Source organism: Eucalyptus grandis, chromosome 3 (assembly GCF_016545825.1).
Source record: "Eucalyptus grandis isolate ANBG69807.140 chromosome 3, ASM1654582v1, whole genome shotgun sequence".
Lineage (NCBI taxonomy): Eukaryota > Viridiplantae > Streptophyta > Magnoliopsida > Myrtales > Myrtaceae > Eucalyptus > Eucalyptus grandis.
In genome coordinates, this window is record NC_052614.1 from 25,696,721 (window position 1) to 25,712,926 (window position 16,206).

At 40.5% G+C, this 16,206-nt stretch overlaps 1 protein-coding gene across 1 annotated transcript; it reads left to right on the forward strand.

Annotated features, from left to right (window-relative positions):
- Positions 1 to 1,383: 1,383 nt before the first annotated feature.
- On the forward strand, positions 1,384 to 1,794 carry LOC120291765. Its single transcript, XM_039309492.1, has one exon. The coding sequence runs from the start codon at positions 1,384 to 1,386 to the stop codon at positions 1,792 to 1,794; it is 411 nt and encodes a 136-aa protein (XP_039165426.1).
- The last annotated feature ends 14,412 nt before the right edge of the window (positions 1,795 to 16,206 follow it).

Consider the following 16,206-nt stretch of genomic DNA (forward strand, 5'->3'; position numbering starts at 1 on the left):
TGATCCATTGTTGAAGGCTCGTAGCAAGGACCATCAGTAAGAGGCTCACGGCTCGTCAGCGGTGTAGTGAGAAGGGGCCGTGGATCTGCTGGCAATCAGCACGGGCAAGTAGCACCAGGACAGATGAAGTATATCACGATGGTCGTGCAGGTGCTCAGTCAAGCCAAGACTCGTCACGGCAAAGCGGCATTGGGCCAATGAGGGAGCAACGAGTCTAGACGTCGCGTCAAAGGAAGCAGCAACGTCGGGACAGAAGCTTCGGCGTCGCAGCTGCAGCTAGATCGTCGTGGGACAGAGCAGCGAAGAAGCCTAGTCCCCACGTGCATGAGATAAGCGGAGATCAGTGCAAGGGCATGAAGGGAATAAAGTGATTCATACTTGCTAACTTCAATTATCGGAGTAACTCAGGTTGAACCCCCAATCGAACAATTTATCTATGTATTCAGATCGATTTATGTAACATGCTTTCTCAAGCTGAGGATCACTTTTGCCCATGTTGAAGTGTTGACTTAGATAGTAAGGTGGTTTGCTTCTCTCCTATATTCTTGCGCTCAAGTTTTGTTGAAAGAATATAGTATAATCATTAAATCAAATACGTCAACACAATTTGAAACTAGCATTTAGCTAGATATAAAAAATAATAAATAAATAAAAAGTGAAAAACGATTGCGATGTGGAAGGTGAAAGAGGGATTCGAATATTCAGATATTGTATTTTGATATCACGTGAAAAAAATAAAAAAAAAAAACGACCGTTCTAATCCTCTTTCTTTTATAGGATTGCTTTAAAAATATACACATCTAGCCTAATCAATGATATTGAAATTTTCATGTAACTCATTAAAAATACGACTTGAAATTAAAATATCATGATATGATCATGGAATACCGCTATGTCTCCTTTGATTTTCTTCGTAGAACTTAATAATGTCCATCACATTCCAAGGTTTATCAATTCTGCAATTTCATATAATTATCTTTTTCCCATTGTAGCTGCTTTAGAGGTCACGAGTCTCGACTTTCAAGTCAAGATTCTGTTCTCAGCCTTTACCCATAAAATGTTAATCTAATTCTACTTTTGTAAAACCAAAAAGAAGATCCCTCGACTTTTGCTTAATTACCAAACTGCCCAACGAGAAAGTTAAGAAAGGTAAAATAGAAACCCCATGCCGGATTGACACAAAAAAAACCGCTTTCCACTCCTCTGCTTAGCTGCTCGCCGCCGCCCCTCGGCCGCGTCCTTCTCCGTCCAACCTATTAAAACCAGCCACCTCAGCCTCTTCTCCACCTTCTTCCTCATCACCATGCACTCTCTTCACAGTCTCGCACTGACCAGACCAGACTCTGACTCCATCGCGCGCTCTCCCTCTCTTTCACACCCAAAATGTTGTTCAATCACAAGCTCAGATCATCCTCCCCTTGCCTCTTCTTCTGCTGCTTCCGCGACGGCCATGCCACCGCCTACAACAAGGCCGCTGCCTCGGACTGTGACGACGGCCACCCCCGCAAGGTCCGCTCGACGGCCCAGGAGCTCCTGCTGCCGGAGATCCGGTACAGGTGCCGCAGCCTCATCGCTCGGATTGGGAGGTACAGGTGGAGGCAGGGCCATGCGGCCGTGGCGGCCTCCTCGGAGTTTGGGTACAATCCGATGAGCTACATGCTCAACTTCGAGGATGATCGAAGCTGGGAGTCGAACAAGGAGCTCCCAGCAAGGAACTTCTCGGTGAGGCTGCTGGTGTCTCCGGATCGGTTGCCACCGGGGAAGTTGCTGAGGGAAGTTATAGCGTTTAGTTGAAGTTTTCTTCTCTAGGTCTTTAGATTTTGATCGACAAGTTTGTCTATTAGGGTCGACAGTGTCTTACTGTACATAATGTAGATTTTGAAATATCAAATTTATGGAAAATCTGCGTTGATATGTCATCTTTGTCTCCATTTTGCTTTCGCTTTTTGCCTGGAGAGTGCCGTGTTCGAACATTTTTGCCGATTGGTGTTGCGTCAATGAAATGGGTGCCGACAAGAAGTAAATTATGTCGTGGATGAATGAATTTACTTTATGGATAACGTGGATGCGACTTCCTTTTCTTGTGGATAGGGCCCGGTGGACTATGCATGGCCGGATACTAAATATGTCAAAATAAATTATAGACCTATTTCTATATGATATGATTGGCTGAATTATAATATAAATAAGTTATATTCATGATTAATATAATTTTTAGGTTTTTTCCATCGGCGAAGAGTGACCATAGCCTGACCATAGTCTATGGCATGAGGAATGACTTTGGATCCCTTAATTATTATGTGCATTCAACATAATCCAAAAATTTACTTTTTTTATATATTTGAAAAGTGAGCGTTGTCCAAAAGATATCTTATTTCATCGAACTATTATTATATTATATATTTAGACTCTTTCAATAATCATATTTGATCTATAAAAGTGAAGTTTACTACTTATTTATCCAAACTTTAGTATCTCAATTTTTCCAGTCAAATTAAACTCGAGCATCAATCTTAACACTCAATCAAGCTTGAGTCGAGTTTCGAGCATTGAACACGCAGGATCAAGTCAATTTTAACAACATGTTTCCCCTATTATCTATACCAAAATGTCGGGCGAGGAAGCGTCCGGCGGCGGGCAACCGATGGCTGGGTGCATGAATCCCTCGGACGCTCACTCCAATCTCCACCGACGTGGAGCGCTCTCATATGCAGACTTGCACTTTGAGAGCGGCACGAACCCAGGAGTCATGGGAGGCGCTCGGCTCGTAAATGACCAAAATCCAAACCAAGCACGACGCATGGCTGCCCCCATCGTTTTTAATTAGTGATTGATTACAATGATTATGTCGTAGCTATTGGGCATTAGGGAACATTCATCGTCCCCCCGTTTTGTTCATGCACCACGGGACATCTCGGTTATTATAACTAGAGAGAGAGAGAGAGAGAGAGAGAGAGAGAGAGAGAGAGAGAATTCTAGGTATGTGGGAAAACCAGCTTGGAGATCTTTGAAACCGCTATTGGAAGTGAAGAGCTTAGTGTCACATGAAAAGATGAGTGGAGATCAGTGCAAGGGTATGCGGGGAATAGAATGATTTGTTCTTGTTGACTTTAAATATTAGCGCTGTTGTTCAATTTGTTTCGATGCTCAACACATATTCATTTTTATGGAATGTCAGTATACTCGTTGCTACAGTTTGTGCTTTACTATTTTGTTGTTGAGATTTGCTTTATTTTGAGTCTTTCACGTATCATCTTGAGATATGAATTAATTATTTTCAAACAAGAAAATATAATTTTATCGAAGCAATCCAATTTTAATTTTCGATTGAATGATTTTCTATGTGTATTAAATAATTTAGGCAACATGCTTTCTTGAGCTTGGGATCAATTCGTGCATCAACATATATTTAAGGGATGCATCAACACACCAACAAACTGGTTTAAACATCACATATCCGCTCAAAAGGAACTGCATGAACACGACTTAAAGTTAGTATTTTACTAGACATTGAAAGAAATTAAAAAGTGATAGTAATGTGGGAGTTGATAAAGGGATTTAAACCTTCGATATCGATTTGATATCACGCGAAAAATCAAACGACTCATTTAATCTGTGACATTTCAAATCTTGTTGATTTTCTTTCTCGATCTAATTGTCTCCATCACATGCCCAAGCTTATGGATTCTCTACCTTCATATAAATCATCTTTCTCACACCATAGCTACTTCAAGAGACTAAGGCTCCATTTTTTTCACAAAAACTAATAATTTGAAAATTATTTTCCTAATTTTAATTTTTTAATCACTAGAAAAAGTGATAATAAAAAATATTCTCATCATCAACAAAAAAATTTAGATATAAGTTGTTAATGAAAATGCATTTCGTTAATTATTTTTGTAACCGATGAACAACCATTAAAGTTAGGAAAATATTTTTCAAGATATTAATTTTTCAGCCAAACAAACGGAGTCTTCATTTAAATTTCCACTTTTGTAAAACAAAGAGATCTTAAAAAAAAAAAAAAAAAGGCAGCAGCTACGTGGTCCCTCGTCTTTTGCGTAATTACCAAGCTGCCAAAGTTATAGTGAAGAAAAAGTAAAGATCGACACCTTACGCGGGATTAACGCAAAAAAACCGCTTTCCACGTCCACCCCACGAAGCAGCCGCGCTTTTCCTCCTCATCCTGACTCCTCACTCCCACGCCCACCGCCCCCACCATCACGCCACTCTGCTCAGCCGCCGCACGCCTCCGTCCTCATCCGCCCGACCTATAAATAAACCCTCCACCTTATCCTCTTCTCCATCTTCTTCCTCATCTCCATCCACTCTCTCCGCTCTCTTCACGGCCTTGCACAAACCAGACCAAGAATCCGAGTCCCATCGCTCTCGCCGTCGAAATGCTCTTCCATCACAAGCTCAGATCATCCTCCCCGTCCCTCCTCTTCTCCTGCTTCCACGACGGCGGCCATGCCGCTGCCTACCACGAGGCCGCCTCCTCGGACGTGACGACGGCCACCCCGCAAGGTCCGCTCGACGGCCCAGAGCTCCTCTGCCGGAGATCCGGTGCAGTGCCGCAGCCTCATCGCTCGGATCGGGAGGTGCCGGTGGAGGCCGGGCCACGCGGCGGCGGCGGCGGCCTCCTCGGAGTTCGGGTATGACCCGATGAGCTACGCGCTAAACTTCGAGGACGATCGGAGCTGGGAGTCGACGAGAGTTCTCAATGAGGAACTTCTCAGCGGGCTGCCGGTGTCTCCCGGATCGGTTGATGCCGTCGAGGTTACCGAGGGAAGTCGTAGCTTGTTGTTGAAGTTGTTTTCCTGGAATTTTGATCCACAAGTTGGGCTTATATCAACAGTCTCTAGAGCAATTCGCGAGTGTACACATATTTGTAGAACTTCCAGATCTCAATTTTATGAAAGATCTGCTTCGATATGTTTTCATCGTCTCCGCTTTGCTTTCGCCTTTTGTCTAGATTGTTGATCCCCGGTCGAGAATTTTGCTGATTGGCGATGCGTCATCGAAATGCGAACTTTCGACATAAGAAAAATAAAATAAAATTGAAACACGAACAAACAAGAAGAAATTTTATTGTTATTGTTGGATGAATGGGATTTTATTGTTATTGTTGGATGAATGGGCTTGAGCCAGGGCACAGTCCGTTAAGGTGGCGGTAGTGTACTACATTTTATGCCTAGGCCAGTCGGGGCCATGGGTCCTAATTAGACCCGTTAAACGGGTGGGTCGGGTCGGGTTTGGGTCGGGTTATAAATGGTCCGATCCAAATCGACCCATTTAACCCGTTTATGACCCATTTATTGTAGTGCAAATTTTTTGACCCATACCAAACCCGACCTATATCCAACCCATACCCAACCCATTTAACGAAACATAAAAAAAGCTTATATATATATATATTTTAAAATGGTATTGCTACATTATTTTATACAATACAAATTTTAAAAATAATTATTTAAAAAAATCGAATTTTAATTATTTTTATTTTTAAAAATTAATTTTTTATTTTTTATTTTTTATTTTTTTTTTTTTTTTTTATTTTTCTTCTTCCTCTTCTTTGGCGGCTGCCGGCCCACGACGACGGCCGGCGACCGGCTACAGGCGAGGTGGCTCGCCCGGCTTGCCGACGCCGGCGACTTCGACTCTCGCCCCGACGGGTGAGGCTCGGGCCTCGCGGACGTCGGCGAGGCCTCCCCTCGCCCCCGGCCCCAGCTGAGGCTCGCCGGCGTCGGGCGAGCTCGAGGCTTGCCGGACGTCGGCGAGGCCTTCGCCTCGCCCCATCTAGCGAGCTCGAGGCTCGCCAGGCGTCAGCGAGCCCTCCGCCTCGCTAGATCCGGCGAGCTCGAGGCTCGCCACGGCCGGTCGCCGGCCATCGCCGTGCCGGCGACCGGAGGAAGAAAAAAAGAAAAAAAAAGAAAGAAAAAGAAAAAAATAATTATAATTTCAGTTTTTATAAAAAAATTATAAAGTTAAAGAGAAGAAAGAGAGATAACGAGATTTTGAGTAAAAATGGGTTAATAAATGGGTCATAAACAGGTCAAAGAGCTGACCCATTTAAAACCCATATATCTTAGTGTTTACCCATTAAAACTTATTATGGGTGCTTTATAAGATAAAGCTTGACCCATTAATGACCCATTTAACCATAAATGGGTTCATAAATGGGTTGCACAACCCATTTAACACCTCTAGACCTAATGGGCCAGCCTAGGCTTGACAAATATTTATTCAAACATGAATCGTTAAGTGTCCACTGATAATTTTTATAATTAAATGAAAAAAAAATGGGAAGAGAATTTAGGGTTATAGTAAATGCATTTCTATTCTTTCTTTTTTTTTCGAGAAGGGAAATATTATGTAGTTAACAAATGCGTTGTCATACTCAGAAACTTGTATAGGAAACAGATTGTGAATTGTATATTGGCCCGAAGAGAATGTAATTGCGATTTTATGGTGTGTGTGCGCGCGCGTGCTTCTTTTATCGTTAGATATTACTTCAATATAAAATTTATTTTGTCAAAAAGAGAATTTCCAACAAATCTATTTTTTAAAAAAAAAATTCAACTAAATTTGTGGATAAATTGTTAAGTAAAAAAATTAATTGCATAAAGTAAGATTTTTTTTTGAAAATACCAGTGAAATTTCTTTATTTTGGATTGAGAAAAATTAATATCATCAATAAACTGTTTATGAAAAATTATTAAGATGCCTCATTGTGCATAAGGTATTTAGTGTTTTCTTAGATATATCTCTAAATCCTTACATGCTATATATAAGGGTATCTCGCCAATATAGTCGGGAAAAAATATAAGTACTTTGATATAGTAAATAAAGAGAGTTGATATATTTTTATACTAATGAAACTACTAAAAAGCTCATCAAGAAAGTGAGTTTTTGATATAAAAGGAACAAAAATAGATAAGTTGTTGTAAGATCAATAATGAAGAAGAGACTTTTCAATTTTATACTATATCAAAGAATGCTTTTTTTTTCCCCTTACCATTAGCAATATAATTTTACATGGAGCATGTAAAACAAAAAAGGAGACAGCACGGGGGACTCTCACCCCAGGGCGGTTCTCCCGCCCGTTTCTCCTTTAAGCAGTTTAAGGACTTGCTCAGGTCCTATAAAAATATCTAAGCTAAAAAACAAAACATGTGAATTTTTTAATTATGGCAACTATCCAAGATAGAAAAAGAAAAAAAAAGAAAAAAAAAGAAGGAGTCGGGCTATCATCTAAAACTGCAATTGTAAAATTGAGGACAATTTTTTCTTTTTAGTGTAGGTGGGTTTAGTCATTTAGAGGGTGAAAATAATGCCACCCTTAATTTATTTCTAGATTTTACTCGACAATTTATCCATAAATTTGAGCAACAACGTAGAAAAGAAAAAGATTTTTTTTTAGGGATTTCTCTTTTCGACAAAACTAATTATTATGGAAATAAAATCTAACAATTAAAAAAAGTGTGCCCCTTAATATACATTGAAACTTTGTTTCTATGGTAACAAAATCCTACATAAAAACAGCAAAGTTAAAAGGAAAGGAAAGCAAAATTTGGGGGTCACCACTTATAAAATGTAATTGAATGATTAGGGCGATTTTTGTATTTCTAATAGCAATTGGTTAGACTCAAACATTTAAGGGGAGGAAACAACGCCTTGTAGAAAAGGAAAAAGGAGCAGCTACATGATCCCTCAACTTTTGCTTAGTTACCAAATTACATAAAAAAAATGCAATTAGGGAAAAACAAGACGAAACATCAGGGAGGGATTAACTCAAAACTCCATGTCCTCCCACTTTGCCCTTCCTCCTTTATCCCGTCCACCCTATAAAACTCGCCACCTCATCCCCCCCCACTCCCTCTCTCTCCCTCTCTCTCTCTCCACACAGCCCGATGTTGTTCAATCACGAGCTCAAATCATCCTCCCCGCGTCTCCTCTTCTGTTGCTTTCAGGACGCCACTGTCCACCATGAGGCCGCCCCCTCAGACTACAGCAACGACGGTGACAGTGATGGCAGCTACCGTGGGGCAACCCGGTCGCCTTGCTTATGGCTCCATTCCATGGCCCGGGAGCTTCCACTGTCGGAGATCCAACACAAGCTCTAGAGCCTCATCACTTGGATCAAGAGGTGCCGAAAGCAAGGCCACATTGCGACCTTAGAGTTTGGGTATGATATGATGAGCTATGCGCTCAACTTTGAGGGCGATCGAGGTTGGGAGGCGGACGAGGAGTCCCCAGCGAGGAACTTCACAGCAATGCTGCCAGTGTCTCTAGATCGGTTGCTATCAAATGCTGAGAGAAGTCGTAACGTGTAGCTAAAGTTTTCTTCAATAAGGATATTATTGATTTTGATCAATGAATTGGATTATCATAGTCCTTGGAGTGATCCACAACGTCCATACATATTACAAATTTCGAGATCTCAAATTCATGGAAAATCTACTTCGATGTGTCATCATCGTCTTTTGGTCTAGAGTGTTCGTGTTCAAGCATTTTTGTTGATTAGTAGTGTTAATGAAACGCGAAGGGATAGGAAGTAAAATTTGTTATGAATGAATGAATTTACATGGATCCAACTTATTTTCTTATGGATAGGGATCGGTAATAGGCTGTGTCCATGCTAGGGCACTGCCCATTAGATGGTGGGTTGTGTCACATGTTGTGCCTAGGCTTGATCAGACTCATGGGCCCATCTAGGTCAAACAATTTTTTTTTTTTTTTTTTGGGATTGGGCCTTTGGGGGCAAGTCTAGCTGTTCAGCCCATACCCAAGCATAGCCCTGTGAAATGACAGGCCGTGTTGCATATTTTTGGTTTAGGCTTGGTTAAGCCCATGCCTAATGGCCCTACTTAGGTTCAACAATTTTTCTTTTGGGTTTGGCCTTGGAGGTCAAGTCCAATGGTCGGGCCCTTGTGATGGGAAGGAACAAGGTGAAAGTCAGAAGCAACGGGCATGAAATTTCTATTTTGATTTTGTTGATTATTTGGACACATAAAGAATAAGACTTTATTTGACTAGAAAATATAAATGATTGCATCAAGTCCTTAATTATCACACCATGATAAATGCAGACTTAACATGAATATAGACTAAAATAAAAGTTATAGTGTTGGGTCAGATAAAATTTCTCATATCCAAGTAGGAGAGAGAATCCAATTGAGAAAGGAATAGGGGTGACGGTTATCTTCAAAGTGATCACCATCTTGATTAGATCTATCAAAATGGATCATAAACCTATTTTTTAACCTATATTTGATGGGTTGAGTTGTAATATAGGTTAGTTATATTCATGAATGAGTTTAGAATGATAAGATTTATTAGGGGTGAGCACGGTTCCCGGGTAGAACCGGGAACCGGAGGTTCCGACTCGGTTCCCGGTTCCAAAGAGACCGGTTCCGGTTCCCGGTTCCCTTTTTCTAGGAACCGGCGTTCCCGGTTCCGGTTCTGGTTCCCATGAAAATCGGAACCGGAACCGGTCGAGTTTTAAAGAAACCCTCACTTCCCCCTCCCCCCACCCCCACGTGATTTCCCCCTCTTTCCGCCGATTCTCCCCCTTTCCCTTTCTTTTTCTCTCTCTCTCTTTCTTTTCTCCCTTTTTCCTCCTCACGTCACTTCCTGCCCCCAACTTTTTTTTTCTTCTCTCTCTCTCTCTTTCTCTTCTCTTTCCCCCTCTCTCGGCCGGCCGAAACCCCCTTCTTCTCTTCTTCTTCTTCCTTCCTCTTGTTGGCTGCTGCTTCACCCACCACCACATCGCCGCCCCAAGCCCTACTCACCACCACCTCTTGGCCACCGAACCACCACCACCCATCGCTCGTCCGACGAGCCGTCTCATCGTTGAGCCCGACGAGCTGTCACGCCGTCCGCGCCGCCCCTCACCGCCGTGAGCCACTGCCACCGTCACCACCTCTTGCCGCCGCTCGCTTGCTCGGCCGTTCAGGCCGTCGTTGCTTCAAATCGCCACCGCCTCCGCCAAAACCGAGCTCTTCCCCCCTTGGCCGTGGGTTGAGCTGCGACCGTCGCCGTATTCGCCGCGCCGTTCGTGCCATAATTAGTCGTATCCACCATACATCTGTGGTTGATTCAGTCACGAGTCTGGAAAAGTGAGTGTCCTTCGTTAAAAGATGTCTCGTTGCTTCTATTGTGACATCTGCTCCATCTGGGCTCAACAAACTCTACCGACGGCATCTTTTCACTTGTTTTTATTTTCGTTTGCTGGACCACTCTATTAAGTGATTGCACATTAGATGCATTTGTTATGTTGCATCGTAGTACGAGTCGTGCAAAGGGTCAAGCAACGTAGTCTCGAGCTGATGGGGGTGGAGGAGGAGGAAACATTGACGGACGCCGTCCAGCGCAAGTCCGCTTTAAGGATCCTTCGAGGAACCTTCGCCTCCGCCAGGGGCGTGTCCAGAACATGAACCGAAACCAGGGTGAAGAGTCACTCCCTCGGGAGCCAAAAGGTGGAGCGACGACATTTCGATCAACTAATCACGACAAGAAGTAGATCAGCCATCACATGTTGATGGGTGATCATTGGCCCTTTTGTCAACGCTCGTCTCATTGACGGCCAAGGAAAAGGACCTGATTTGTTCCCAAGGTAAACCCCGTTTCTTGTGTGCTGGCGGTATGTTTTGTTTTCACTCTGTAAGTAATTACATTTGCAAATAATGCCAGGGTCATTGTGAATCCAAAAGGAGGCTCAAATTATTACTACTTTGTGACTTCCAATGGTATCCGTATCCACTAAAAATGCTTTTCGGGTAGGAAACTCTGCTGCATCCCGGGGTGATCTATCTGTTCAAGGTTTATCAATGACATCGGACAACCTCCTCCTTGGATTGGTGCTTGAACTGATGTTTCTGGGATTTTATGCATCAATCTAAAGTTCTAGTTATGATATGGAGATATTCATGTACGATATGCCAAGATTTTGTGCATGCTATTCCCTGTTTATGTGCTGCTTCATGAATGAAGCTTTAATTAATTCACAACCTTGTGGGTATCAACCTAGAGTTTTCTGAACAGTGCTTGATGATGCATGTTGTCGCGCTGTTTTAATCCTACAAGCCTAACTGTCAATTGTTTGAAAAGAGCTTTTCAAATCTGAAAATGAACAAAAAAAAAAAAAAAAAACCTGTTGGAACCTGGAACCGACCTTGGAACCTGTAACAGGGTAGGTTCCAGGTTCTTGGTTCCGACGGGTAGGTTCCAGGTTCCAAAAAATGAGGAACTGTACTGAGGGTAGGTTCCGAGGTTCCGACGAACCGAACCGGAACCGAGAACCGCTCACCCCTAAGATTTATAGTGTAATATTAGTTCACGACCTATTTAAACTCAATCCACCTCTATGATTCTCTCTTCACTTTCTTGTCTTTACTTGATCTCGCGCTCGCTCGCTCCATGTTCTCATCTTAGTTTAAGTACGAGTTTTTCTAGATTGGATTAACTATAGAAGTGTTTTTAATGTATGGAAATTAGTCAAAAAAATTTAAATAGGTCACTTTGGGTCAAATCATTTTTCAACCTAACCTGATCTAATAAAAAATTCAAACATAGCAAAAATCATCTAGGATATCCATCAAAATTCAAATAAAAGATTATAATATCCGAAAAAATCATCGGGCTTGTTAAATTAGCTGATATCACAATGTGGTCGCTTGTAATTTTTTATTTTCAGGGTCGGGTCCTCCCACACTCCCGTTTTGGTCAGTGGACAGAAGAGAAGAGAAGAACGTGTTCAGCAGTTTCAGGTTCTAAATGGCATAAATCTCAGGTAGGCTCAGCAACAATGCTCCTCTTGAAAAGGTCCTCTTTTGCTGGCATAGCACTTTGACATGCACCCCATAGGAAGAGCTTGGTCTTTGGAATGGTGTTAGTATGCTATATTATACTCCATAGTGCTGCGGGTGGCTGATACCAAGTTAAGATTTTACATTTTTCTCCTTTCTTATATTTTGTTTGGTTGCTGATTATGGCTGCTGAAGCGTTCCCGAACCAGGTCCCGCTGATGCTCTCAGATGATTCGCCTGCTGCTGAGTCTGATCATCGGACACCCGAAATGTTATTCACCGGGGCGGTCACTTTTTTATCCGGGAAGATTTCAGTGAGGACTCTGGAGGCCCTGCTTCCGATCCACTGAAAAGGAATGTAGCTTTCACGGAAGAGTCCGATTCCATGACACGGGCAGGAAGAAGCTTGAAACGGTTCCACGACATGTTTGTCTCTGTAGAAGGAAGAGGATGGCGAAGCTTGGAACAGTTCCAGGAGCAGAATAGTGGCGGTGGTAGAAGTTCCAAAGCTGAAGCTGAAATTCAAAGCTTGAAGAAGCTGGCCGGGTTCAGTACCAGCAGAGCTCGGAGAGATCGTCTAATCTGGGATTAGAATTATCTCGCGCACAGAAGGATTGCGAGAAACTTAAAAATCCTATGGCATTATGCTAAAATCTCAAATATCACAATTAGATAGTGAAATCAATCTGAAATTTGCAATTAAACATTCAAATCAAATCGGATTAAATAATTTGAAGCACGCAATCCATATTCAGACTCAACGGATGACTGACGGTGGCTGGCGGGTGAGGCTCGGCACAAAGAGGCTCGCGGCAAGGCTACTTGTGGTGGTGGTGCTTCTCGGCAAAGGATGGCCGCCCGCGGCGGTGGTTCAGCGGGCGATACGTGACACGGCTCGGCGGTGACTCTCGGGAAAACGGGAAGAACGAGCACCCGAGGAGCGAATTTCCAGAATTTCCCCTTTCCTTTGTCTTCTCTGTATCGTGTATTCTTGATATTGTTTGCAAATAATGGAATAAGTCATTCTTTGTTTCAATTTTTCATGTCTTCACTTTGACCACCTTTTGACTTTTCTTCTACTCTGTTCAAGATCACCTCTTTCTTTTTTGTCCTGGCTCGCTGCAGTGGAGACTTAGAACAAGTGCAGGAGATGCTGGGCGTCACTGAATGGTGACCGGCGATGGAAACCTGTAGGAAAAGAAAATTCGCGGAGGCTGCTAATAGAAGTGGCCGTCGGGACTGAAGCGTGGCCAGCACTGTTGCTGTTGGGCGGGCGGTGCCAGAGGTGCAACGGGCGGCAGCAACAAGTGGACGGCAAACCGTTGTCGAGCGAAAAGCAGAAACGATTCGCGGGGCGGTCCATCGTTGAAGGCTCGTAGCAAGGACTGTCATCAGAGGCTTCCGGCTCGTCGTTGGTGTAGCAAGAAGAGGCCGCGGATCTGCTGGCCGTCAGCGTGGGCAGGCAGCACCAGGATAGATGAAGCAAGGTCATAGGTGCTTAGTCGAGCCAAGACTCGTCACGATGAAGCGAGGTCCAGTGAAGTTTCGGTTAGCCTATTCGATCAATGGGCCTTTGGCCAAATTTTTAACTTACGCAGTCTTAATTCAATTAATTCATTTAAGTTCAGAACTATTTGCTCAAATCCATGGATCGCGGATTCGATAAATATGCAAGCTATATTTACATGATATGCAATTTATATATGATTTTTGTTTAAGGATAAAAATTTAGTCTCTAATTTTCTATGTAGTTTATTACTAAATTATTAGCCAATATCCAGATAGCCAATATCGAGATGTCAACATTCCTACGAGAGTGATTCCAAAATAAATTTCTTTCAAAATTATTTCTTAAATTTTACTTCACCAGACTGCACCATGCTTAAATATGGCATAGTCATCACGCCTTCACAACTTTACATGTCTCTTCAAAGTAATCTTTTGACATTTTTGTTCATTCTTTCATTAACCTCTTATAAGTAATTGAACTCGAACAAAGAGTTGCACACATTCGACCAAATTTAAATTCAATTCGTTATTCCAAAAAATTGTTCTTTTATTGAGTTTGAACTCAAACAAAATAATATTCTATCTATGTGTTTCTTTTGCCCTTTCGGACAGAAAAAGCACGACACGATAATTTTTTTTTTAATTCATAGAAAAAAGAGGCATGGTATTTTGCGGAACTACATGATGGGCCCGTCTCTACATGCGTCGAATGTCTGTGCTTGCTCTAACTTTGGCCATCCAATGTGCTTCCCCGGAACTCTCCCCTCTGACATGCCTTTCATTCGGAATTCAAGCACGACGAAAATAATCCTTCCATGTGTTATGAAACTTTTGGTCTGAATGTACTCTGGTTATTCGATTTGTCTTTGCTATTTTACATCGCTAAATTTCTAGTTTAGCTCCAATTTGAGGTCACTTCCACTTTTGGTGATTTTGAATTTTCATTAAATTGGCCAATATACATCATCGGATTATACCAATCTCAAAGGGATGAGGTAACTTCTAGAAGGCAACACAAAAAATTTAAAAGAAGGGAATGAAAGCATGTTTCCAAAAACCAATCACTCGGATTAGTGTGACTCTAGAAACCTAATTTAGTTACAACAATTTCTTTTTAGGCTTGGATCCATCGAACAAATCTTTGCTTGATTTATTATTGCCAATTTTATATAGAAGGTTCCCGTTATCATCTAGCTCTAGATTTTTCAGAAGTGGCTGAGGTGTCTTAAACCACCAATGTGCAGTGTAAATGGACGTTGTTTGGACGTCAAAGCAAACCAAGCCACGTAAATACGTTAGAAGAAAAGTGAGACTAAAGTAAGTCAAACCTTATTGTAGTTAGGAACTGAACCATTTTTACAGTTTGAACTTAACCAAACTGTTTTTCTCTAGTTTTTGCTCTTCATTTTTATTTTATTTTATTTATTTATTTATTGTGATTTCATGAGGTAAAAACTCACTATACTAACTTGAAGGAGCATTAATTTCATGAAAAACCAAGGCCTACACAGGCAACAATTGATAAATTCACACAAAATGAACATCAAACCTACTTCAAATTTTGAAAGATAGGCCACTTCATGTATAAATGGTAGAAGTAATTAAAAATAATAATAGATTATATAGTAGGGTTTCGCAGTTCTGTTCGGTTTGATATCAAAATAGTTGAAACCAAGTCAAACCACAAAAAATGATTTAAGGGATTGAAACATTTTCTGCTCACCCCTACATGTACCAAGATTTTTAATCATTTGAAGATTGCCTTTTAGTACAATTAATCGACAATCAAGCATTTCTCATTTAGTTTTCTAGAAAACATAGAGCCAAATAATCATCAACATTTAGATCTTTGTCAAAGGCCGAGAAAGGTACAAATAATCATCACAATCATACTATTACTGCCGGGACGCAATCAATTATTGGGCCATCTTCTCTAAGGGGCCTTGCTTTGGACAAATTCAAGCAATGAGCTTCTTCTATTTGTTTAAGCCCAAATTGATGTTATACTTTAGGCCTCTGACTAATGTAATAGGTTCAGTCCGCTAGAGCCAGTAAAATTCTTAGTTTCATTATCTTCAAAAAGTTTTAAGTTCTGGCCGAAAACACAAATGTATATAATAATAATAATAATAATAATAATAATGATAATAATAATGATAATAATAATGATAATAATAATAATAATAATAATAATAATAATAATAATAATAATGATAATAATAATGATAATGATAATGATAATAATAATAATGATAATGATAATGATAATAATAATGATAATGATAATGATAATAATGATAATGATAATGATAATGATAATGATAATGATAATGATAATGATAATGATAATGATAATGATAATGATAATGATAATGATAATGATAATAATAATAATAATAATAATAATAATAATAATAATAATAATAATAATAATAATAGTAATAATAGTAATAATAGTAATAATAGTAATAATAATAATAATAATAATAATAATAATAATAATAATAATAATAATAATAATAATAATAATAATAATAATAATAATAATAATAATAATAATAATAATAATAATAATAATAATAATAATAACAATAATAATAATAATCTTTAATAACACTTTAGAACATCAAATTTTAAAATAAACTCTTTACGCCTGTGGTTTCGAGATTCAACATTTTTCACCCTAAAATTTCATAAAGACTATGTCCACACCTTGGAGTTTCAACATCTCCTTCTACCATTGTAGAAAGTGTAGACATTTCGAACCTTCTAGGTAGAAATTGCATGATTTTGAAAATGGCGTGAATAGTAGATAAATAAAAAGCCAAAGATTAAACATAGACCTTTGGTTTTTGGTCGAATCAAACATAGACTTGAGAGGGGCATA

Excerpts from the sequence above, each read along its gene's own strand:
- LOC120291765 (XM_039309492.1), top strand. The coding sequence starts at position 1,384 with ATGTTGTTCAATCACAAGCTCAGATCATCCTCCCCTTGCCTCTTCTTC.